Source organism: Bos indicus, chromosome 19 (assembly GCF_029378745.1).
Source record: "Bos indicus isolate NIAB-ARS_2022 breed Sahiwal x Tharparkar chromosome 19, NIAB-ARS_B.indTharparkar_mat_pri_1.0, whole genome shotgun sequence".
NCBI lineage: Eukaryota > Metazoa > Chordata > Mammalia > Artiodactyla > Bovidae > Bos > Bos indicus.
The window spans coordinates 51,087,129-51,111,011 of record NC_091778.1 but is presented as its reverse complement, the minus strand read 5'-3'; the positions used below and the strand labels follow the sequence as shown (position 1 = coordinate 51,111,011).

At 48.9% G+C, this 23,883-nt stretch overlaps 1 protein-coding gene across 2 annotated transcripts in view; it reads left to right on the top strand.

Annotated features, from left to right (window-relative positions):
- Positions 1–23,883, top strand: part of TBCD (tubulin folding cofactor D) — a 148,543-nt gene that overhangs the window by 91,146 nt on the left and 33,514 nt on the right. For both annotated transcript variants that reach the window (XM_070773833.1, XM_070773832.1), the window contains exons 15-22: positions 1,742–1,799; positions 7,221–7,250; positions 10,125–10,210; positions 16,131–16,211; positions 19,740–19,813; positions 21,265–21,382; positions 21,985–22,045; positions 23,664–23,686. In XM_070773833.1, coding sequence (XP_070629934.1) covers positions 1,742–1,799; positions 7,221–7,250; positions 10,125–10,210; positions 16,131–16,211; positions 19,740–19,813; positions 21,265–21,382; positions 21,985–22,045; positions 23,664–23,686 — 531 coding nt within the window. The remainder of the gene's footprint in view (positions 1–1,741; positions 1,800–7,220; positions 7,251–10,124; positions 10,211–16,130; positions 16,212–19,739; positions 19,814–21,264; positions 21,383–21,984; positions 22,046–23,663; positions 23,687–23,883) is intronic.

Here is a 23,883-nt window from a genome sequence, read left to right as displayed (position 1 = left end):
TTTAGATATTTAGTTGCTTTTCAAAAAAACTTTTAAGTTTGAACTAAATTTAGACTTAAAGAAGAATAGCAAAAATAATAGCAGTTCCCGTAAAAGCCCTTCATCAGCTTCCCTGAACGTTGACTTCTCACAAAGGAGACCAGAGAATGAGTGTTGTGTGGGGCCAGTGATTAAACCGCAGCTGCTGTTTGGTGATGTGCCATCTTGGTTTTGAATTTGGGGTGTGTCCCAAACTCACTGCCCCCCGTTGAAGTCTATAAAATTAACGTTTAAAGAGCGATAAGCATTTTGGGGGTGCTTTGAGACTCTAATAACTATCCAGTTTTCACACTCGGTGCCCATCAGCTCCTGTGCTAGGCCAGCAGCGATGGTGGTGGTTTCATAGGAAAACGGGTCCCTCTGCTTTCTGCTCCTTTGTTGACTTACATCAGTGTGGACCACGCCTTGTCTTCTAACACTGCTGGTTATTTTGGTGTCAGATTGCAGCATGTTTAGTTATTGGGAACAACTTCAGGTTGGCTTCTGTGCCTTTTTTCATTTTTCCTAATGGTTTCTCAATTTCTAGCACGACAAGATGTTCCAGGCTTTTCTTTTTTCCTTGCCCCAGCCTTGGAGTCAACCACCTCCAGGAGTCCTTGTTCCTCTTAGTGGAGAATGGTGTTTAGAATTCAAGACCTGGGTTCCACGCCCACACCCACTCCTACACTACCCTTTGTACCTCCAGCCTGGCCAACTGCGTGGACACCTGCGATTCCAGCCCAGGCCTGCCCAGTCCCCTGACCTCCTTCCTGTGCGCAGTACTTCTTCATCCCGGCTCCCTCCCAGCGTCTGTGTGCAGTGGTTTCAACACTGCTGACCCTCCCTGTGAGAAACACGACCGCTCCAGGGGAGAGTGCTCCTCTGTGTCCTCCCCGTCCATCGAGTGGGGTGCCCCTGGCTCACACAGGCACATTTCCAGTGTCCCAGGGGCCTCGCTGCCTATACTTTTTAATTTGCATTCGGGAAAATTCACCCGTCATGAACAGCTGTTGACAGATTCGTAGAGTTGGCTCCCCCAATTTCAGTACCAAACAGAATGGCTATCAGACAGGAGGGCAGCATCTCTTTCAGGAGATCTCGGTGTGTCCGAAATAACCCCTTTTCAAGCATTTCCTCTGGGGGCTGATGGGAGATCAGTTCACAGGTCACACCAGCAGCAGCGCTCTGTCCCAGTTTGCTTTCTGTTGTCGCCGAAGCCCAGTAAGCACTTGAGCTCCTCCTGATATGTCCCTGATGGTTGAGGGTGACGATGTAGCAAAGGGAGGTTTCAGTGAGGCTGGTGGACAGTCTGAGCCCGGGGGGAGCTTCCTTCTTGCCAACTGTGGTCAGAGTTTGACTTCGGGAATAGGCCCCTCAGAGCAGCTCTGCTTGGCTGCCATTTCTGGGGAGGTGCAGGGCTCATCGCTGCTCTTGCTGGCCTCCTGGGCCCTCTTGTTTCTGTTTGTACCTGTGGTCCTGCCCCCAATACTGCTGTCCTCGTCCTGGCCTACAAGGCCTGTGCACGAGGCCACCCTCCCTGTGAGCCCGCTGGCTCTGGTGCAGTTGGGGTTGGCCACCCCCGCTGCCCTATGAGCATATCTACCACTGAACCCACGAGCCATGGACGGGCTCCTGGGCACGTGGAGAAGGGAGACTGTGGGGTCAGCATCCCGGGGGTCTGTGGAGAGTCCCTTTCATGAACCTCCTCCTCTCTTCCTCACAGCGCGCTGGTGATTGCCACTGTTTTCGACCGAGATGTAAACTGCAGGAGAGCAGCCTCTGTAAGTTGTCCTGTTTGGTCCTTTTCTTGAGGGTGTGGGTGGCTCTCACCCGTGACCACCTCCCAAGAGACTGTTGTCACCGGCTTATGAAGCAGGAGCGAGGCCCAGGGGCGGGGGGAGGGTGGCTCCCACTCCCTCTGGGTCCCAGCTGGAAAGTGGGCTGTAGCCTGTGGCGGGCGGGTCACAATGGGCTGCCGGCCTCCAGGCGGAGATGCAAGGGGGTCCCGGAGGGGCGAGTGTGCAGTGGGTGCTGCCATCTAAGTGAGGGTGGGGCCTGGGATCCGTGTTGCAGCCGTGCCCTCTACTTGTGGGTGATGTGGAATCATGACCTCTGTCCTCAGATGTAGGGGCTCCGTCAGGTCACAGAGCTCCCCACTGCCTGCCTGCTCTCTGTTCTTTGAAGTATGTGGAGTCTTTGAAACTGTGTTTCAAGCAAAAGTTTCCCAGGAAAGCCCAAGACCTTGTCTGTGTCCTGCAGTTTCTCTTCTTTTGTCTTGAGCATCAGTAGGAAACCTAGTGATTCCTTGAGAAATCTTCACGTTTGTGCCTGATATTTTCCCCCAGGCAGTAATTGTAAGACTCCTTGGGATACAGTAAGACTCTTGATAAATCTGTGTTTAAGAGTTGCTTTTTGGGGAGTTCCCTGGTGGTCCAGTGGTTGGGACTCTGGGCTTCCACTGTAGGGGGCCTGGGTTTGATCCCCATTATCTTCGCAAGCTGCACTGCAAGGCCTTAAAGAAATTGCCTTTTATATTTTCTTTCTGTTTATTGGAACCTAAGAACTAATTTTGGGAAGCAATAATAAAATCAAAGCACTGATGCTTTTATGATATCCTAGGGAAGAGGTGGAATAGAAAAACAGAATTTTTTTTTTTCTAAGTTACAATTAAAATCCTTTAAAATCAGTGGAAGTTCTTTGTATTAAACACCGCCTAAGTGACCCCTCCTTCCTTAGTGGCACATGTCTATCGCAGTGAAAGGTGCTTCTGTTTGAAGCTCATTTGAAAAGGTAGGGATCGACTGCCTAATTACTGGCGATGAAATTTCTCCTGTCACAAAGCTGCTTCCTGGTGACGATGTATTTGGTCCTCTTGGATTCTGGTTTGTGCTCTGGCCTGTGCGCTCCGTGGGGCGCCGCACCCAGTGACCTGGGGCCTTCTCCTCTGGGGCCTTCTCCTCTGGTGCCAAGGCGGAGGGGGCGCTATGAGCATGCTGAGCTGCCGTCTTCGCGCTCTTGTGGTTTGGATGCTTTTTTGATGATTCAGTGGTTGTTGGCAATTTGATCTCTGGTTCCTCTGCCTTTTCTAAATCCAGCTTGAACATCTCGAAGTTCATGGTTCACGCACTGTTGAAGCCTGGCTTGGAGAATCTTGAGCTTTATTTTGCTAGCGTGTGAGATGAGTGCAATTGTGTGGTAGTTTGAGCATTCTTTGGCATTGCCTTTCTTTGTGATTGGAATGAAAGCTGCCCTTTTCCAGTCCTGTGGCCACTGCTGAGTTTTCCAAATTTTCTGGCATATTGAGTGCAGCACTTTCACAGCATCATCTTATAGGATTTGAAATAGCTCAGCTGAAATTCCATCACCTCCACTAGTTTTGTTCATAGTGATGCTTCCTAAGGCCCACTTGACTTCACGTTCCAGGATGTCTGGTTCTAGGTGAGTGATCACACCATTGTGGTTATCTGGGTCATTGAAAAAGCAAGAGAGTTCCAGAAAAACATATACTTCTGCTTTATTGACTATACCAAAGCCTTTGACTTTGTGGATCACAACAAACTGTGGAAAATTCTTCAAGAGATGGGAGTACCAGACCACCTTATCTGCCTCCTGAGAAATCTGTATGCAGGTCAAGAAGCAACAGTTAGAACTGGACATGGAACAACAGACTGGTTCCAAATAGGATAAGGAGTATGTCAAGGCTATATATTGTCACCCTGCTTATTTAACTTATATGCATAGTGCATCATGAGAAATGTTGGACTGGATGAAGCACAAGCTGGAATCAAGATTGCCGGGAGAAATATCAATAACCTCAGATATGCAGATGACACCACCCTTATGGCAGAAAGCGAAGAACTAAAGAGCCTCTTGTTGAAAGTGAAAGAGGAGACTGAAAAAGTTGACTTAAAATTCAACATTCAGAAAACTAAGATCATGGCATCTGGGCCCATCACTTCATGGCAAATAGATGGGGAAATAATGGAGACAGTGACAGACTTTATGTTTTGGGCCTCCAAAATCACTGCAGATGGTGACTGCAGCCATAAAATTAAAAGATGCTTGCTCCTTGGAAGAAAAGTTATGACCAACCCAGACAGCATACTCAAAAGCAGAGACATTACTTTGCCAACAAAGGTCCGTCTAGTCAAAGCTAGACGGTTTTTTCAGTGGTCATATATGGATGTAAGAATTGGACTATAGAGAAAGCTGAGCGCTGAAGAATTGATGCTTTTGAACTGTGGTGTTGGAGAAGACTCTTGAGAGTCCCTTGGACTGCAAAGACAGTCTATCCTAAAGGAAATCAGTTCTGAATATTCATTGGAAGGACTGATGCAGAAGCTGAAACTCCAATCCTTTGGCCACCTGATGTGAAGAACCAACTCATTGGAAAAGAGCCTGAATGTTGGGAAAGATTGAAGGTGGGAGGAGAAGGGGACGACAGAGGATGAGATGGTTGGATGACATCACCAACTCAGTGGACATGAGGTTGAGTAAGCTCTGGGAGTTGGTGAAAGACAGGGAAGCCTGGTGTGCTGCAGTCCATGGGATTGCAGAGTCAGATACGACTGAGTGAACAAGAATATACGGTGTGACCTTTAGGACTACCTTTCCTGCAGCAGGATTCCCAGAGTCCAGCCAGGCCTTGGCAGTAGTGGCAGCCCCTGCTTCCGGCCCACCCCTGGCTGAGTTGCGTTCCCAGTCTGGCTGTGCACAGCTGCCTGTGTTGTTCATCTGCTCTTGGGCCTCTGGGTTGTTTCTGCTTTGGAACTGTTAAGAATTAAGCTGCTGTGACCATTTATGTACAGGTTTTCGTGTGAATACAATTTCTATTTCTCTGGGACAAGTGCCAAGAGTAGGATTTGGGGGGCATATGGTAGTTGCACGTTTAGATCTGCACGGAAGGGCCTTGCTGTTTCCCAGAGGGGCTGCACCACTGTAAGCGCGCCCTCCGTCATCTGTCAGCATTTGGTGGTGTCATTATTTTTGTGTTAGTTACTTTGCTGAGCTGTGTGGTGATAGCTCACCATGGCTTTAATTTGCATTTCTCTCATGGTGATGCTGGGGATGTTGAGCATCTTTTCGTGTGGTATTTACCACCTGTATCCTCTTCAGTGAGATGCTGGTTTGTGATGTTTAACCACCAGTGCTCCTTGTGTGCTTTTGGTCGGTCTAGTGATTAAAGTGACACCAGACAGATTAACAGGGGAAAAAACGAGTTAATTCGTACACACGGCGGTCTCATAAAATGGGCCCCCTGAAGTGACCAAAGCAGGCTGTTTATATATCATTTTTGGACAAAGAAACGGTTATTTGGGAAGATTTAACAGAAGGGGCTGGTGAAGGAGTGACAAGATTTATTTCCGTAACTGGTGATGAGGATGCTTTCTTGCTTCCTGAAATGGGGAATGTACCCTCACATGAGACATTTATTCTTGCTTTCAGAGTTGGGGTGTTTTAAATACCATCCCCCCCACTGGCCATTTGTCAAGTAACTTTAACTCATATAACAATATGTGGCTTGGGTGGCCTGCCTTCAGCTCCAACAAAGTCTTTTGCCTCCCTTTTTTACTGGGTTGTTTGTTTTTTGTTGAATTTGGGAGTCTCTGTATTCCAGATACGAGTCCTTTCTTGGGCAAGTGGTTTGCGTGTTCTTCTTACCAGTCTGTGGGTTTCTGTTCATCCTCTTTACAAGTCTTCACGACAACAAGAGTCTTAATTTTGATGAGATCCAACTCACTACTGTTTTCTTTTATGGATCATGTTTCTGGTGTCAAGTCTGAGAATCTGAGAATTCGTTGCCTAGCTCTCGATCCTAAAGGTTTTCCCTGTTCTGTCCCATTGGTCTGTCTGTCTTTCTGTCTGGGTTACCACGGCTCCATAGTAACCCTAATACTGGATAGAGTGAGTCCTCTAATTTCCTTTTTTTCCCCCCCAAATTGTGTCACCATTTTAGGGCTTGTGCTTTCTCCTATAAATCTTGTACTTTTTTATCTTTTAAACGATGTCACCTGTATAGTAGGCATGTTACATAAATTGACATTGTATCTTTTTTTCATCGCCTTTTCGTTGGTTTCATTTTTTTTTTTTTCTTTAATGAATTTATTGTGAAAGCTGAAAAATGGTACATAGCAAAAGTCCGGTCTCCCTGCTCCCAGTGTGAAAGCTGCCTGAGGGCCCTCAGGGAAGGGCGGTTCTAGCTGTACCTCCCTGAGGCCGGCGAATGCTTGGTCTTGGAGACAGCCAAGTTTTTGCTTTCCTCTGTCACGTGCGGGAGGTTTTGGGCGCCCATTTAAACGTTATGTGGGGTCTTTGTGTTCTGTTGTCTTGATTCCTTGTGCACGACTAGGCGTGTTCCTCCCAGCACTCCCAGGGGATGGTGATGGTGTGCGTGAGATGAAAGTCCTGGAGGTTATGACCTCATTCCCAGGATGCTCCCGCTCCAGGCATTCAGCCTGTGTCTGTAAGCAGGTTTGTGCCTCCCAGGAGCTCCCTGAAGCCACTGGCCACCTGACCTGTGCTCTTTGGCCTGTGTCTGGTGGATGGCACGTGGCAATGAGGTTGCACTGTGTGCATTGATAGCTGGTGGCGAGAAGGTCCCTGAAGGACAGGGAAGCCTGGTGTGCTACAGTCATGGGGTCACAAAGAGTCGGACACGACTGAGTGACTAAACGACAAACAAGAAGGTCCATCCGAGGACACCTCGTTCTAAGTGAGGGTCTGGACCTTCTGAGCAGTCCCTCGCTGGGCCTGTGAGCGGGACGTGGAGCGTGTCCACTGTAGTCCTGGGGAAGGCGGCGTGGGGAGGCCAGGCACTCAGTGTCACCCGCTATGTGCTGTCATCACAGATCCCCAGTAAGATGACTTGGGCTTTGGGCCTTTAGTTCACCTAATAGATTTGCCTTTATTCCTGTTTCTATATCTAGGGCCTTGAATCAGGCTTTGGTGTGAAAGTCAGCATCGGCCGCTTAGCAGATTTTATAAACTTGAATTCTTAGCCTGTGGTTTGAGAGCACACCAGGATGTAAAAAGAGAAAGATAAAACCACCCCTGAGGCTCTGAGTGGCCAACAATGAGACCTTTATTTTAAAAAAATAAAGTCGTGGCTCATTTGTTTTGCGCCGGCTTTGCTGCGCGTCCATCACCACTGGCCAGCGAGTGCACGCCTAACTCACCACTCTGTTTGCGTTTCTCTTCCTTAGGCTGCTTTCCAGGAGAATGTGGGACGACAGGTATGGTTACTTTTAAATATCTTCATTCCTAAAACTTCCTGTAGATGTAGAAGTAAAAATAGTAGAGCCACCGACATGGATAAAGACTTGACCTAAAATAAGTGAGTGCTTCACAGGGGGACTCTGGCCACAGGTTTACTCATAACTCGGTGAGTGTTGACACAAGTTTTAAACAATTAGTAGCTGTTTTACAGGAAACTTGAATGTGTAATTTTCATAAACGTCAGAAATCCGTGCCTCGTGCATTGCTGAGACCCTTCTGATGTCAGCAGTTGCCCCTGGGCGCAGAAGGGGTTTGGGCAGAGGAGCCTGGCTGGGCAGGGGCAGAGACATGAGCTCTGCCTATCCCCATTGTGGAAGGAGCCAGCTTCCTCACGCCAGCGCCCCACGGCCCCTCCTGACGCAGCATCCTGCTGAATCTCTTACCGCCGGTCAGCCTGGGCTGGGAGTGTGGCATTTATCCCCAAGTCATTCATACTGTATGTGACAATGACCACCCTTGGACGTGTGGCAAATGGGGGAGAGGTCTTCTTAGGGGAGATACCAAGCTGAGCTCTGTTGAGAGGGGCTCCAGGAGAGGGGTCTGGGCTGGAGGTGAGTGAGTTGCAGGTGTGAGGATACTGGGGACAAGCAGTGATGGGCCTTGGGGTGTTGAGGGGCACAGTTCAGACTGCAGGACTGAGGGGAGTCCACGCAGAATGGCTGCTTGGCAGGTGGGAGGGCAGGAGAGGGGGTAGGTGGGAGAGGTGGTTGTCCTTGAGAGGGAAGACTTGGATGAATACGGGATTCTGAGACTCCTGCCTGGACATCTGGGAGAAACTGTGTGTGCAGAACTGTTGCCTTGGGTGACCCCGAGTCCGTCGGGGTTCTCACGGCACGGTCAGCCTTGCTCTTGGACCGGAGCCTGTGTTCGCAGCACTGGGCCCACGGCCTCTGGGTTGACTCGCCATTCCTGGGCTGACAGGGAGGGACCAGGGTGAGAGGGCTGATGCTGCCGCTTCCACAGGGATGGCGTTTGGTACACGGTGGCAGGGTCTCCTGGAAGCCTGGGGTACTGGGCATGTAGAGGTGCTTCCATCCATGTGGCCCGGGTGTTGGAGGGGTCCCCCAGCCCTTAGGGTGGAGCCGGGAAAGGAATCAGTGGGGCTTCAGGCTGGACCAGGTCTGTGAAGGCAGCCGACCTGCTCACCTTCCATTGAAGGCCATAGAACCGCCAAGGGGCAGTGAGGAGGGTGGGTTAACTGGGAGTCCTGTAGCCTGTATTGTGAACTGTGGCCCTGCACGTGGAGGGGTTAGGGCCTTGAGGTGAGCTCTCCAGTTCTGAATGCAATGTTAAAGCTAAACTGATGCCAAGGTGGTTTCAATCGAAGACTTGAATTCCATAGTCATTGCCAAAGGTAGAGGGAACCAAATCACGCAGCTTGAACTTGAACTGAGATTGCTGAGGTGCCACCGCATCCTTCGGGGGTGCATTTCTGAGGAAGGAACCTAGTAAGGCCTCAGCCTTTCTTCCATTGCTGTGAGGTGACTGAGACCCAGTGTGCTTGAGTGTCACTTAGTCCTGTCTGCCTGGAACCCCGAAAACTTAGAAGAAAGAAAGCTGGTCACTCGGCAGCTAGCAGCCTCTGGAGGGTGGCTGGCCCGAGGAGACCTTGGGGCGTTGGGAGGCGTCTCAGTGTTGGCCAGGAGGCGGCAGGCTTGCGCAGTGGAGCAGAGGGCGCCGCCGCCTCCTGCAGCCACAGGGGCCTCTATCTAACTTGGCCTCAGCTGGTGTGGGCGGCCTGGGGTCCAGCAGGAGTCAGCCCGGTGCGCGGTTGCCCCTGCAGTGTTGGGGGGCCCTCTTCTGCACTGAGCTGTGTAGGGAGATGGATTGACTTTTAGGTTCACTTGAGAACCAAACCTCTGATCCTGAGGTCGTATCCGTGACAAAATTGCCAAGGTCCACTGACAATTCAGAGTCAGATTTCAAGTTCAGTTCTTCATGTGTGGGGCTCCCTCAAAAAGATAGTGTGGAAGGTTAGCGGTTTATGGGTCCCTCTGCCTAGGGCTTGCTCAGAGTGAGGAAGGGTGCCAGGGACCCAGGCCTCCCCACACCCTCATGGTTAGTGACAGCACAGCATTCGCTCCTGGGTTGCAAGTTTGTCATTTATGTCCTTTTAGAAAACGTATTGTCATGTTTTCAGATTTTCAAGTATTGTCACCAGAGAGTGGTATCAGTAATAACTTGCAGACTTTGGGGTGGGGCCTGGGCCTAGGCTGGGAACGTGTGGCTGGGTGTGGCCAGTGTCCCTGACCACACCCCCCCAACTGCTTGTTTCAGAGTCTGGTCCTGGGTGTCAGCTATCGGGCCCCCGCAGGTGACCTCCCAGTTTTTGTCTTGCTCATTCTCCCACCAGCTGTGGGGGTGGGCTCCTGTCCAGGATTCACAACCCAGGCAGGTGCCAGCCCCCCTCAGGGGTTCTGGGGTCCTTCTGGCTGGAGGGGAACTGGTGGAATGAAATCTGAACTTGAGTTCTGCTGAAATCTGATGTCTTTCTGTGGTGTGTGGTTTAGAGAAACGGCTCTTAGAGTATTTCAAAGTTGAAATGTTAGTATTGTTAGGAAAAAATTTTATTTAAGTGCTTCAAATAATTTTAGCACAGTGTCCAGCCTCGGAGAGGCAGTCAGTAGTCCTTGACTTGAAAGTCCTTGGGTGAGCTTGGTAAAGGCGTGTAGTTTTAGCTGTCAGTTTAGTAACCAAGTCTGCGTTCCCCGGCACTTCTCAGTTTGTTTATAAGCCTAACTCATGTGCATATGGTTATCAAACTTTGAAAATGCCTTTTTTATTCATTGAAATAATTTTCGTTTCTTTTTTTTCCCCCATTTTTTTGTTAGGGTACTTTCCCTCATGGGATCGATATTTTGACCACAGCTGACTACTTTGCTGTTGGTAACAGATCTAACTGTTTCCTGGTTATAAGGTAAGTTTTAATAGTCATCGTAAAATACAGTGTTTTCTTTGAATCACAGATCAGTTTCCACCGTTTGGTCTCTTGAGCCTGGAAGATCCATTGAAAGTAAATTTATGTGTGAAAAGATTGAAAACTGTTTTAAAAGGTTTTTTTCTCATTGATGGGACAGAGTGCCTAGTGTATGAGTCTGTTTACATAAAACTTCACAAAATACGAAAGAATCCAAAGGAGGACAGTAGCACATCGAGGGTGGCCTGGAGAAGGGGGTGCTCACCTTTTAAAGAGGTGTTAACGGTTTGAGGAGCACTGCTGTGGTGGTGATTTTTCTCTTAAACCACTATTTCGTTGAGAGCATGGTCTTTTACAGGGAACAGCCAGGAGCCAAAACCGTGTGTTGCTTTCTGTGTGGCCACTGCTCCGCTGGGGAGCTTCTCAGAATAAACCCTCAGACTGAAAGTGACTGTTCCTTTATTGTTTCAGTGAAGCAGTGTTTCCCCAGTGGAAGTTATCTCTAGCTTCTTTATGAGTAAAACAGAGGTATTTGAGCAATCAGGTCAAGGAATAAATATTTAACGTCCCTAACTGCAGTTTTACAGAAATCACATCAAAGCGTACTAAGTCGTGGGGCAGGGAGTCCAGTTAATTAACCCATTGCAACACTAGTACAGGATGGGCATGATTTCATGAAGTGACTTATTTGCCTTAAATTGGGAGAGGAAGCACACCAGTGCCTTTTTAAATTGTTACCCGTTATGTGTCTGAAGTATAAATTCCCCAACACCCCTGCTGTGCGTACCGTGCAGAAACTACATTTCTCCACAACCTGCATGGACAGATTTTTTTTAAAAAAAAGATGTAGCATTTGGCCTCTTTCCCAGAAACAATCTTTGTCCAAACAGACTCTGTATTTTTAGCATCCTTTCCACCTTTCCTCAGCATTTAATGGCCTTCTTTGCCTTATCAGTTCTTTCCTGTTTTACTTCTGTTTTCTTTGATTGTTAATCTTTGAACATGTATTATACATGGAGAATCTCCCACCTTTGACCAAGTTTCCTGGCTAAAAACTTGCAACATTTGGCCTTGGCATGCTTTTCTTGTGGCTGAGGTCTCTTAGTTGGTCTGCTTTTCATAGATGGGCTGGCTTGGGGTCTGTCTTTTTTTACAGAGGGTTCTGCACACTCGCCTGGACAAGAGGCAGTTTGTGCAGATGGGTCCAGCAGTCATGGACCAGGGGGCTGTGGCTGCACCCCATTACCATGGGGCACTTTGGGGAAGCTCTCCTCTTGCCCCAACGCAGGGCTGACACCCAGGGTCCTATGCCAGAGGAGCCTGGTGGGGCTGGGGGGACAGCCCTGCAGGAAAGAGTCCACAGAGCAGGGCCCGGCCTGGCGGGGTGGGGCTTCTGAGCCACAGTGGTCCTTGAGTTGTCCTCAGGTCAGGGAATGAGGTTTGATGGTCAAATCTGCATTTTGAACATATCACTGTAGTTACGTTTTGGTAACTGGAAGCAAGGAGACAGGGCCCCTCCTGAGGTGGGGGACAGTCAGGGGAAGGTCAGGGCCCCTCCTGAGGTGGGGGGACATGGTCAGGAGACAGCTAGGGTGCAGGAGTTGGGTCACCAGGAGAATTGGGGTGTTGGGGGTACCAGTGAGGGAGACAATGCCTTGGGTTTCGGGGAAGGTCTGGAGTTCAGCTTCACCAAACATGAGGGGCTCATGGCACATCTGGAGCGGATGTATGGGCTGGTGTGTGGATGGTTCTCCTGGAGATGGGGGAATCTGACGCAGAATTGCGGACGAGGACCATCAGGTGGGGAGACTGACACCGTCTTGCCTCTCCTTTGACTCAGCTTTGTCACGTACTGGTGACACGCAGAAGATCGCTCGTGTTTAACGAGTAGATTCCGAGCAGTGTTGGCGGGCACAGATCTCTGCCACCAGAGCGCAGATGGCGAGAGACCTGGCTCCGTCTCCGGGTGCCCCTCCTCCAGTGGCTGAGAGTCTGCCTGCTGGTGCAGGAGACACGGGAGGCGGGTTCAGTCCCTGGGTCTGAAAGATCCCTGGAGTAGGAGATGGCGATGCATTCTAGTGTTTTTGCCTGGGAAATCCCACGGGCAGAGAAGCCTGGAGCCTAGAATTCAGTGGGGTCTAAAAGAGTCAGACCATACTGAGCACGCACGTGGACACTCCTCCTGATTTGCATACAGTAAAATTCACCAGTTTAAAAAGTGAGCTTTGGCAGGTACATAATCATCTCTGCAGTCAACACGGGGAATGTTTCTGTCACTCCAGAAAGTTCCCTCAAACCCAGGCCCTGACGGCCTCTGAGTTGCCTTCTGTCGCTGGAGTTGGCCTTTCTAGCGCGTGTAGGACCGGCGCGTGGTGCGTGGGTCCTGTCACCGTGTGTCACCACCCCTCAGTGCTGCAGTGCTAGTCCCCTGCGCGGGCTTGTCCCCTGCTCACCAGCCGGTGGCCGTTTGAGGCTCTTGACTTTGGATGCGCGCGTCCGGGCGGTGCTTCTCTCTGCCCAGCTATTTTCTGCTGTAGCGTAACGAGCAGTTGTGAGCACTGTTTGTTGGTTTTGTCTTCGTGCAGTTGTAAACTTCGTTAACATATCGCTGGCACCACAGCACTGTGCATCCTTCTAAAGATGGATTTTGTCATATTTTGCTTTCTAGTGGTTTTGCATGTTCCTGTCCCGTAAATGCTTCAAACTAAGGAAGCCCCAGAGTAAACTTTCCATCTTACTTCCTAACTCAGTGAACATGGTGCTGTCCACATCATCAGCTCAGTTTTGCTTCTCCTTCTCTCGTTCCTCATGTCCAGTTGGTGACCTAGTTCTGTCACTCCTTCCTTCCTAACAACCCTCAAAAATTCCCTCTGCGTGTCAGCTCAGTTGTCACCGTAGCCCCGCTCTCACTGTCCTGTACACTTGCAGAGCCTCCGTGACCACCCGTCACTTGTCTGAGTGCAGGACGGAATGCTTTCTCTTTGTCACAGCCCCGCCCTGCCTCCTGGCCCCCAGTGGGTCGCGCACCCTCCCTGGCTCTCCTCCCTGTGGTCCTCGCCTTGTGGTGGATGCCCCTCGCAGTTTGCACTTGGCCTCCGTGCCTGAGTCCTTGTAAGTGCTGAGTGCCGCCTGGGCTGGTGGCTCCGGCAGCGCGTCTTCTCCGAGGTCAGCTGCTAGTTAGTGCCTGAGCTCAGACTAGAATTCAGGTGGCCAGCCCCTGTCTGGTTCTTCCTGTGAGGCTGCTGGTTTCTCTGCCCACTTCTCTGGGACCTCCAGGTTGCTGGCCTGGGTTGGGTCTGTTTGTTGGGTGGGGCCAGGGCCCCATAGGCTATGTGGGACCAGGAGTCACATCTTGACTCCATTTCTGACAGCTTTGACTGTCCTGACTTTTCTGTTTTGTTCGTCTGACTCTCGCTTAAGTGATTTCTTCATTTTTAGAGGGGCTCTCAATCCAGCTTGCTGCTGGAGAAGCCTCTGCTTTTCTTCCTCTCATGCCCGGAGCACAGATTTTTCCCTGACTTGACTCTCCCAGAGCTCATGCCTTGTAGCACAGGCATGCCCACCTGGCACCCGTGTTCACCTGTGTACACGCACTGTGCCCACACAGGGTTTGGGTAAAATCCCGTTCCCCCATCTTGGCCTTCTGTGTCGTCCACTGTATTTGGATGACACATGGCTGATGGACAGGTGTAACACATGGGTGATGGACAGGTGTGACACATGGCTGATGGACAAGTCCACAGTGGGGCATGTAGGTGGTGTGGCCGGTTCAGACAGTATGTGTAAGCAGTTGGTGTTTTAGAGGCATTAAGTATAAAGGTGCGTTTTTTTGAGTAAGTAATACATGTGCATGGTATAAAATTCAGAAGGTGCAGGAGTTGTTTAGGGAAAACCAGGGCATCTCCCCTCTCCTCTGAGGCACCTGGTTCTACCCTGGGGGTCCTTGTTGACCCCCAGTTCCTGTGTCTTGTAGAGAGCTTTGGCTCATGTCTGTGGGCGTATTGACTTCCTTTTGTCCATGCTGAGCAGTGGCACACGGTGCCCAAGGTGGGAGCCACTCAAGTGCTCACCCATGGAGGATTGGCCAGATACAGGCACGCCGCGGGGATACTGTGGGCTCCGGGCAGACCGCTGAAGAAAGCAAGCATTGCGTTAAAGTGAGTCACATGAATTTTTTGGTTTCCCACTGCATATGAGAGGTATCTTAACACAAATCTGTAGTCTGTTAGGGGGTAATAGTTAGGTGTCTATAAAAACAATGTACATGCTTTAATTTAAAAATGCTTTATTGCCAAACACTGCTAACCATCATCTGAGCTTTCAGCAAGTCATAGTAACATGAGCCATCACTGTTCACAGATCACCATAACACATATAATAATATTGAAAAAAAAGTTTGAAATGTTGCAAAGATTACCAAAATGTCACACACAAAGTGAGCAAATGCTGCTGGAAAATGGTGCTGATTTGTTCAATGCAGGGCTGCCATGTATCTTCAATTTGTAAAATATGCAGTGTCTGTGGAGTACAATAAGACGAGGTCAGCCTGTAGTAATCAAGTTGGCTGTCAGTAGTAAGGAGCAGCTCTGCGCGTGTGCCGTCACAGCAGAGCCTGGACGCCGTTTGCTGCCTGTGACGTCCTGCGTCTTGGAGAGCCTTCCATATCTTTATGTGGAGTGTGACCTGTAGGTCTCCCCCTCCTGGCCATTGGCTTCTGTCTTCTGCTGTTATGAACGATGTGGAGTGAATATTCTTGTGTATATTCTCACCTGTGTAGTTATATCTGAGTGAATTAGTAGAAGTGGAACTGCTGAACCAACGGATATTCGTTTTCAGTTTCCTGGGCAGTGCCACTTGCTGTCTCCAGAGGCTGTGCCAAGATGCTGTCCCCAGCAGTTTCTGGGTGCTTCTAGATCCTTCCAGTGGTAGCTATAAAACCCTGATTTTGGCAGTTTGCCAAAAACTTTGGACAAATTTTTCTTTCTGTTTCCCATTGAATGACACTGAATGTTTGAGCTGTATCTTTTCTATAAACTTGAGTGATTTTTCTCCTAGGTGATGATATTATTGATTTGGAAATACTCCATGTTACAGAAGTCTCTTGTTTGTGATAGCAGTTGCAGATATTTTTTTGTTTTATGGTGTGTTTTTCCCGGCAGCATTTTTCTCCTTTGGTTGAGTATTTTGAAGGTACCAATTTCTTCTTTTTTTGGCTCCTGGGTTTTGAGTCATAATTAGAAAGGCGTGTCCCACTTGGAAACTATTTTTAGAAGTTCTCCTATGGTATTTTCAGATGGAACTTTCATTTTTAAGGCATAATTACACTTCATCAGCTGTCCTCACATGAAGTGTACAGTTCAGGGAGCGCTGGCAGCCTGCACACTTGGTGGCCAGCACTGCCACTGACATGTGAGGAGCTCAGCTCTTTGGCCCCAGGTGCTGCTCTGCCCATCACCGTAGCTCACTGATGCCTTTTGTAGAATGTCGCACAAGTGGAATCAGAAAGAACAGATTCTTGGACCTGGCTTCTCTCAGCACAGTGGTTTCAGAGAGTCACACTTCCTGTGCGCGTGTGTGTAGCTCGTTCCTCTTTATTGCTGAGCTGTCTTGAGTCTGCCACTGTTGCCGTCTGTGTGTTAGTCCTGTTATAGACAGACATTTAGGGCGTTTTCTCTTTGGGGCTCTGATGAATGAAGCTGCTTGAAGTCTTTATGTATTTAGAAGTCTTTTTGTGGATTTATATCTTCATTTCTTTTAGATAAATACTTAAAAGGGGATTTATAGGAAAGTTAAAAGATTTATAGGAAACTGCCAAACAGTTTTTGAAAGTGGTTATATCTATCGCCTCATGTTCGCAGAAGCAGTGTGTGAGTGCCTCTTCCTGCACATTCTCACCATCTCTGCACATTGTTTTTTCCAGCATGTTTATTGCCGGCTTTCCTGAGTACACGCAACCCATGATAGAGCACCTGGTCACCATGAAGGTCGGCCACTGGGACGGGTAGGTTTTGTGTTTTTGTGTTTGCCGAAGTAATTTATCTGTCAAATAAGAATTCATATTATTTCCCAAGGGAGAGATTAAATTGAGCTCGTAAGCCTTTGATATGTTTTTTGATTATAGATTTCGTATTTTTGAAGTTAACACTTGAGAAGTAATGTAAGCTCCACTCTTCACACCTGATGTGTTGGTTAATGGTCTACCTCCAGCTTTACTTCTGGAGACTTCAGTGACATGTGCTGGGTGTGTAAACATTCCCATGTCATGAGGGCAGGGAACTTGGGCTGTGAGATCCACTCACCCCTCTATGGCCACGGCCTCCCACCTCACATCTGCTCCATTTGGCCACTTAGCCGTCTCCTCCATCCTTCCTGGAGCCAGGCAGGCCTTTGCTTTTTCCTGATTACGGGGCAGTTTCAAGGTGTCTTCGCATTTCCCAGCAGTTAAACGTGTCCGTCCAATGGGGAGGGCCATTGTATGACCCAGAGCGGGTTATCAGCGCTGCTGTCAGCACCTCTGGGAAAACAGCTTATTTTCTCTTGGAAAGCTCTGTGTAGCTGCCGGCACTCAGGCCGAGGTCTGAGGGACACAGACGCCTGTGTGTGTAAGGAGCTTCTCCAGGTTCTACATCTGGAATCCCAGCTTATAGTGGCTGTTGCTTGTGGTCAGTAGGACATATAAAACCAAAATTGCAACTATGTCACCCATGGTGTTAAACTAAACTTTTTAGCCATTGAAATCTCCAGCTGTTGTTGAAATGTTTATTTCTTTTTTCAATTCTGTCTTTTTTCCTTCGTGTATTTTGGGTGAGACTCTCTGGTTAGGTGCATATACATTTCTAACTTTTTTGGTATCTTCCAAATGTATTGTCTCTTTTTGTTTCATGTTAGATTTCTTATCTTAAAGTGTAATTTGATATGATTATAGCTTAAGGGTTGCCAAGCTTTTTCTTGTAAGGGCCAGAGAGTAATATTTTGGGTCATTGTCCCATGTATTTTATTGTTTTTTGGTCTTTATAAAATCCTTTAAAGATATGAAAACCATTCTAAGCTTGGGCCTTACAAAAAGAGGCCTGTCACAGCCCCCGTCACCTCGCACCCCTGTCTGTCTGTAGGGGGACGGCAGACGGTCCTTCCTTTACATTGAGCCTGGCGACCAGTGCCTTTTATTTGAGGGCTTTAGACTTTTCACATCTGATGTGGTTATCCGTGTCATTTAATTTACACTTGTCATTTTACTATGTGGTTTCTGTTTTTTCCTCATTTTTTAAATTGTTAATTTTATTTAAAACATTCTTTGTGGAAGTATTCTTTTTAGTATAAGCTCTAAAAACCTGAAATTTCCAGGATTCATGAATGGAAGGATAACTGCAGTCAGATCTGAAGGTCCTCATGGTAATACCTGCTCAGACTTTTTTCAAATGGTAGGATTCATGGAACAAGATTATGCCTAATTTTTAAATGATTCTTCAGAGGCGGAGATACTTCTGCCTTTCTCTGTTTTTGGCCTAGATTATATCCATAAAGAGATATGAGCTAAAAGTTGATAAACGGGGTCTCTTCAATTTCCTGTGAATACATGGCTATTGGAAAATGGGGAGCCTTGCAGAATTCTTCACTAGTGTAGGTATCCTGTTATACTTCTAATAGTATATACTTTTGAAAGGTATTGTCCAGTGTTTTGGGTTTCTTTTTAAACATTTTTTGATAAACAGCAATGTCTTACTGTGTAGCACAGGAAACTATATTTAATATCCTGATAAACCATGATGGAAAAGAATATGAAAAAGAATACATACGTATAACCGAGTCACTTTGCTATACAGCAGAAATAAACACAACATTGTAAGTCAACTGTGCTTCAGTTAAAAAAAAAATAAACATTTTCTGATACTTGGCCATACCGCAAATAATGTATGTATCAAGATAAACATAATTAAAAAATTTTGACTTTGGTAATATGCACATAATATTTATCTTAATGTCTTAATCACTTTTCGTGTTCAGTTAAGTACATTCCCCTTTCTGTGCAACCAGTCTCCAGAACCTTTTCATCTTTGCAGAACTGAAACTCCATACCCATTAATCACTGACTCCCCTCCCTGTGGCAACCCTGTTTGTCTCTGTGGATATGAATCTTGTAGGAATCTCATGTGGAAGCCTGCAGGATTTGTCCTTTGGTGCCCAGCAGATTTCACTCCACATAACATCCTTCAGGGTTCATCCATGCTGTAGCCTGTGTCAAAATCTCCTTCCTTTATAAGACCAAGCAGGAGTCCATTCTGTATACTTGCCACATTTTCTTTATCCATCATCCTTGGGTTGCTTCCACATTTCAGCTGTTGTGAGTAATGCTGCTATGAATATGGATGTATAAATATCTCTTTGAGACCCTGCTCTCTGTTTTGGGGGTATATACCCAGAAGTGGGATCCATAGTTTTTCGTAATGGTTGTACCATTTAACGTTCCCAATACCAATGCACAAGGATTTCAGTTTGTGCAAATCCTCACCAGTACTTGTTACCTTCTTCTTTTTTCTAACGTGTTGATCTTTATGGGTTACTTCGTTTTCGTTGTTGTTGGGTTTAAGAGTTCTTTATATATTCTGGATGTTAGTCCCTTATCGGATACATGATTTGCAAGTATTTTCTCCCATTCTGTGAGTTGCCTTTTCTCTCTGTTGATTGTATCCTTTGATACTCGGAAGTTTTAGATTTGAACACAGTCCGGTTTATCTATAATCAGTTGACCTGTTGTCAGTGTATATAGTTTTTCCTTTGCCTCTGCTTTTGGTGTTGGAAAACATTTTAGAAAAAGATCTAAAAAAGTTTAGATTTGGCAAGAAAAACATTGCCAAATATAATGTCATGAAGCTTTCCCCTTATGCTTTTTTCCTAAGAGTTTTATAAATGAGGTCTGACATTTAGATGATAAATAATATTATTTTTAAATACAGAAAGCTTATCTTCAAAGTGCACTAATTGGGAAGATCACTGCTGGGATGGGGCTGGGGGGCGTGCATGGAGGCGGGCATCCGTCTCACAAGTGGCCCTCTGATCAGAGCCTGTCCGGCCCCTGGCAGGCTTGGCTTTTTACCCAGTCTTGGGGTCGTCCTGTTGTGTGCTGAGAACGTACCAACTGTGCCTTGATTGGAGATGTTTGCACTGATGTGATGTGCACCTCCTGTGTATTAGCTTGAGCCACTGGAACTTCCCTCGTTCCGCCTGTGATCTTCCCAGTGGTGTTGCCCAGACTCCCGGTACTGCTGTCCGCTGTGTCCCTCGGGGTGCAGGAGGTTAGACCCACGTGGCCATCCAGCGCCACGCAGATGGCAGGCTTGCATGTAGTGCCGCCTCTTGGTGAAGGCTGTCTCCCTCATTTAGGAACAGAGGTTCTTATTTGCTAGTTTATTTGTATCTTTTCTCATAGTGTTTGGCTAAGTGGCCAGGAGACAGCTCCCGCACACTGTTCTGAGTGAAAGCCAGACTCCTCAGCCTGCAGGACTAACAGTGTTGTCTGCCCCGCCCCCAGGACCATCAGGGAGCTGTCCGCCAAGGCGCTGCGGAACCTGGCGCAGCGAGCGCCCGAGCACACCGCCCGCGAAGGTAGGTGCTGCCCACATGCCCTCACACGTGCACAAGGGTGTGCGCTACAGACACACGCACACACACCCAGCAGAACGCTGATGTTAAGACCTGAGGGTCTCTCTCTTGCTGGGAAGGGTGTGAAGAGCTGGTCTGTGCTTCGTTGGGGACAGAACACAAACCAGGCGCCGCAGCCTCTGGGAGCACAGGCGCTGTGAGCACTGAGGTGTGCGTGTCCCCGGGAGCCCCAGGGCTCATTCCTCTGCCATCCCAGCCAGAGTGGAGGATCTGCTGTGCACTGTGTGCGTTTCAGGATGAGCCTTGAAACAAGTGAAGCAGCTCATAATATAACACACAAAACAGTGAGCTGCCTCCCTGGGGCTGCGGGGGACTTGCTGACTTCCTGGGCTGGGCCTGAGTGTGCTCTACTCAGGAACAAGACGGCCAGTCTGAGTTAATGACATGCCCTTATCGTTAAGAAAAGACCCTGTATTTGTTCCATCATGGCTTTTCTATTTGGAATCAGTAGGCATCTGATTTCAATTCAGGAAACAATACATAGGTTTCTTCGATTTGTACTTATTCCCACTGACGTTTATTAGAGAAGTGACTGTTGTTGGATTACAGTTGTTCAGTTGGAGTTACTGATTTTATGCAGACACTCTAGGATTTTACATGAGGACTTGGGGCCTGTGAAGGTCCTTCGTGGTCTCTTAATTAATGTCAGAAATCTCTCCTGGTGTTTACTTTCCTTTGATGCTGATCCTGCTGCCTGAATGAAGGGGACACTTTCTTCCCAGTTCAGGAGTGCTGACTGCTCTAGGATTCTTAAACACTGACCACTGCCACATCTGAGTGCCCGTGACGGCCCCCTCCCAGCAAGGATGCTGTTGACGTCCACGGCCTCTGCAGGGCTGTGACCATGCTTTCCCTGGCTGGTGGGGCTGGAAGGACAGAGCCTCTGTCCTGGTTGTGACTCCTCATCTGTACTCCCGGCCAGGCTGCAGGGACTCTGGTCCTGCTTTCTGTCCCCAGAGCACAGGCTCCGAGGTTTTCTCTGCTCTGAGCAGCAAGGAGGGAACTCCTGGCTGAGCCAACATGTGTTGGCTGAAGGGTTCTACAGCCCAGCCTCTGTCCTCGCTGCCCCCCAGCACAGCCGTGGGGGTCCCTGAACAATAGGAAGGACCTGGAAAACACTCTGTTTTCCTTCTTCCCTGCTGTCTGTCCTCACCCTGAGTCACCACCCTGTGTCTGGGGCCCCGGAGATGTGTGCTATTTGGGACAAGTGTCCTCTTAAGTCACATTCGTCCTCCCTGCTCATGCATCTGCTGATGGGGTTCGGCGTGTCGGAGGCCTTAGTTTCGCCCTGGTTGTGAGGTAATGACAGAACTGAGCGGGTGCATTCTCCCCTGGATCCTGAACCCGCGCGTCTGACAGTCACCCCGTGTGCCTCTCCCGCTGTGTCCTGGCAGTGTTCCCGCGTCTGCTGTCGATGACACAGAGTCCAGACCTGCACACTCGGCACGGGGCTGTGCTCGCCTGCGCAGAGGTCGCCCGCAGCCTGCACACGCTGGCCACGCAGCAGGGCAGGTAGGAGCCCCTTCATTTGCACCTGACAACATCTGTCAGCGGTCCCCTGTCCTCTCTAGGGGATCCCACCTCACTGGGCTTCTCTTGTCACCTCGTTCTTTCCGAGATTTAAACAAATTGTAAAGCAAAGACACGTTTTCCAGACTTGGTGTGGAGTAGCCGTGTATTCAGTATTCTGTGTTCGTTTGTCACTTTGAATAATGTAAAATACTAGAGGATATAAAAGTTTGAACCAGGAGCTTCTTCTGTTGGTGCAGTTGGTATAAATAACAACAGACGCAGTATGGGGTGGCTGAGAACGTCTGAACGTCGAGAATGTTTTGTGAAGCAGCTGCTCCATCTTCTTACTTTCTGACTGACTTTTCCTCAGAGACACAGCTCACCACACACTATGATGTCTGTGCCATGGCTCCTGAACTCCACCTTGAGGAAAACTGTGTTATATAAAGTCGATTCCTGTCCCTCGAGGTGGTTCCCTGGGGGCACGATGATGGCGGATCTGAGTTGACCCTACTTCTCTCCCCAGGGCTCCTGGGAATTTCAAGCCCCCCGCCCCAGACTCAAAACCATGGTCCTCACATGTCGTGTTTGAATTCCTGCAGGCCCGTCTCGGACTTCCTGGACGAGAAGGCCATGCATGGCCTGAAGCAGATCCACCAGCAGGTCAGTGTGAGCCGCCGGGGCGCCCCCTCCTCGGTCTCCTGGTGCCTGGGGGCCTCCCTGCCCCCACGCCCTTCCCGCTCCTCAGCTCCAAGTACAGCCTGGAGTTGGTCCTGGGGCTTTGGGCACGAACCCTGGGGGTGAGCTCAGGCTCTCCTGTGTGGCCAAGTGTCCCCCGCTGGGCCTGGCAGAGAGTGCCTGCCTCTCGTCTGGTCCTGCTGCACTGCCTGGCCGCCCTGCTCGATCCGGGCATTCTCGCGGGATGGTGGGTGGGTGGTGGCTCACAGAAGGCCCTGCGCCCCCAGCTTTACCCCCACGGGGGAAGCTCCCCGTCTGCAGTCACACCCAGGGTTTATGTATGCACTTCTCTGGGGGGGAGGTGTGTGTGTTTTTCTGGGTTTTGAGATTCTCAAAGGCTTTTTGTGACTCAAAATTGGTGAAGTACGAGCTCTGGGTCTGAATGTTATAGGATAGCATGAAAGTCACTCTTGAGTGTTAAGCTTTACCATTTGTTGTTCTGGGTTGAGTTCTGTTGTAGGATTTTTATGTGATAATTGACCATTTTGACATCCTCCCCTCATCCCGTTGGTGCTGTTAGCTTTCATTTCCATTTTAGCAAAGTCATTTCATCTGTTGAGGTGCGTTTCTCACCTTTAAGGGTGTTTCTGTGTATGTTTTTGGCTGTGGTGGGTCGTTGTTGCTGCACGCGGGCTTTCTCATCCCGGTAAGCAGGGGCTACTCTCCGTTGCAGTGCTTGAGCTGCTCATGGTGATGGCTTCTCTTGTTTGGAGCGTGGGCTCCAGGGCGCTTGGGCTCCAGTATTTGTGGCTCACGGGCTCCAGAGCTTATCTCGGGAGTTGTGGTGCAGGGGTGATGTTCCCCGACCAGGGATTTAACTCGTGTCCCTTGCATTGCAAGGCGGACTCTTAACCCCTGGACCACCAGAGAAGCCCTCATTTCTCACTGTAGAGTGGAGTCTGGTGCTACCTGGACACTGTGGAGCCAGGCTGATACCAAGTGGTGCTGTAGAAGGTTCAGTGTGGGGGCCACCCCGTCCTCGGCTTCTTTTTTTTGTAGAGCCTGGATGATAGCGGAACCTACTTGCTTGAGTTTCTGTGAGAACTGAAGAATGTGTCTGGAGAGTTGGGTGGAGTTTTTGGCACAGCATGAGCTTTCAGTGAGTGGGGGCAGGGACGGTAGTTAGTGGGATGCTGAGGTGCTTCTCTGAGTTCCTTGCCAGGAGAAGGGCTGGCAGGCTTAATTTTCTGCCTGAGGGGCTGTTGGGGGGCAGGTCCGGTATCCAGGCATCTCCCTGCTGTCACTGGCTGGTGACCCTCTTCCTCCCTGCTCTGACCCTCGGTTTCCCTACCAGGCCAGGGAGGGAGGAATCTGGGCTGTCTTGGGGATCAAGCGCAGTTGTGCCGGAGGGTCTTAGCGAGGGAGGGGCTTCTTAGCGAGGTGCTCCTGGAGAGTGGAGTGCACTCCGTCAGCCCTCCTGCGAGACGCCCGCCTGTGCTTGTCTCTGTTCTCCTTCTGATGCTCGTTGATGTTATATACCTGCTGTGTTATATTTTTAAATCCTAGTAATTCAGATGACTAATTTTCAATTCTTTATTTTTAGCTTTACGATCGTCAGTTATACAGGTAAGATTTACATACCTAAAGTTTTATGTTTTGTGAAGAAAACATTGGGCCCCTAGTCACGGGCATCTCCTGAGTGGTCCTTGCTGAGTCATCTGTGTGTCGTATTTGAGCGAGTGAAGAGCCGTGAAAGGCGTGGTTGGGTTCTGAGCTTCACAGACAACATGACGAGAAGCTTCCGCCTTTGACTGTGGAGCCTG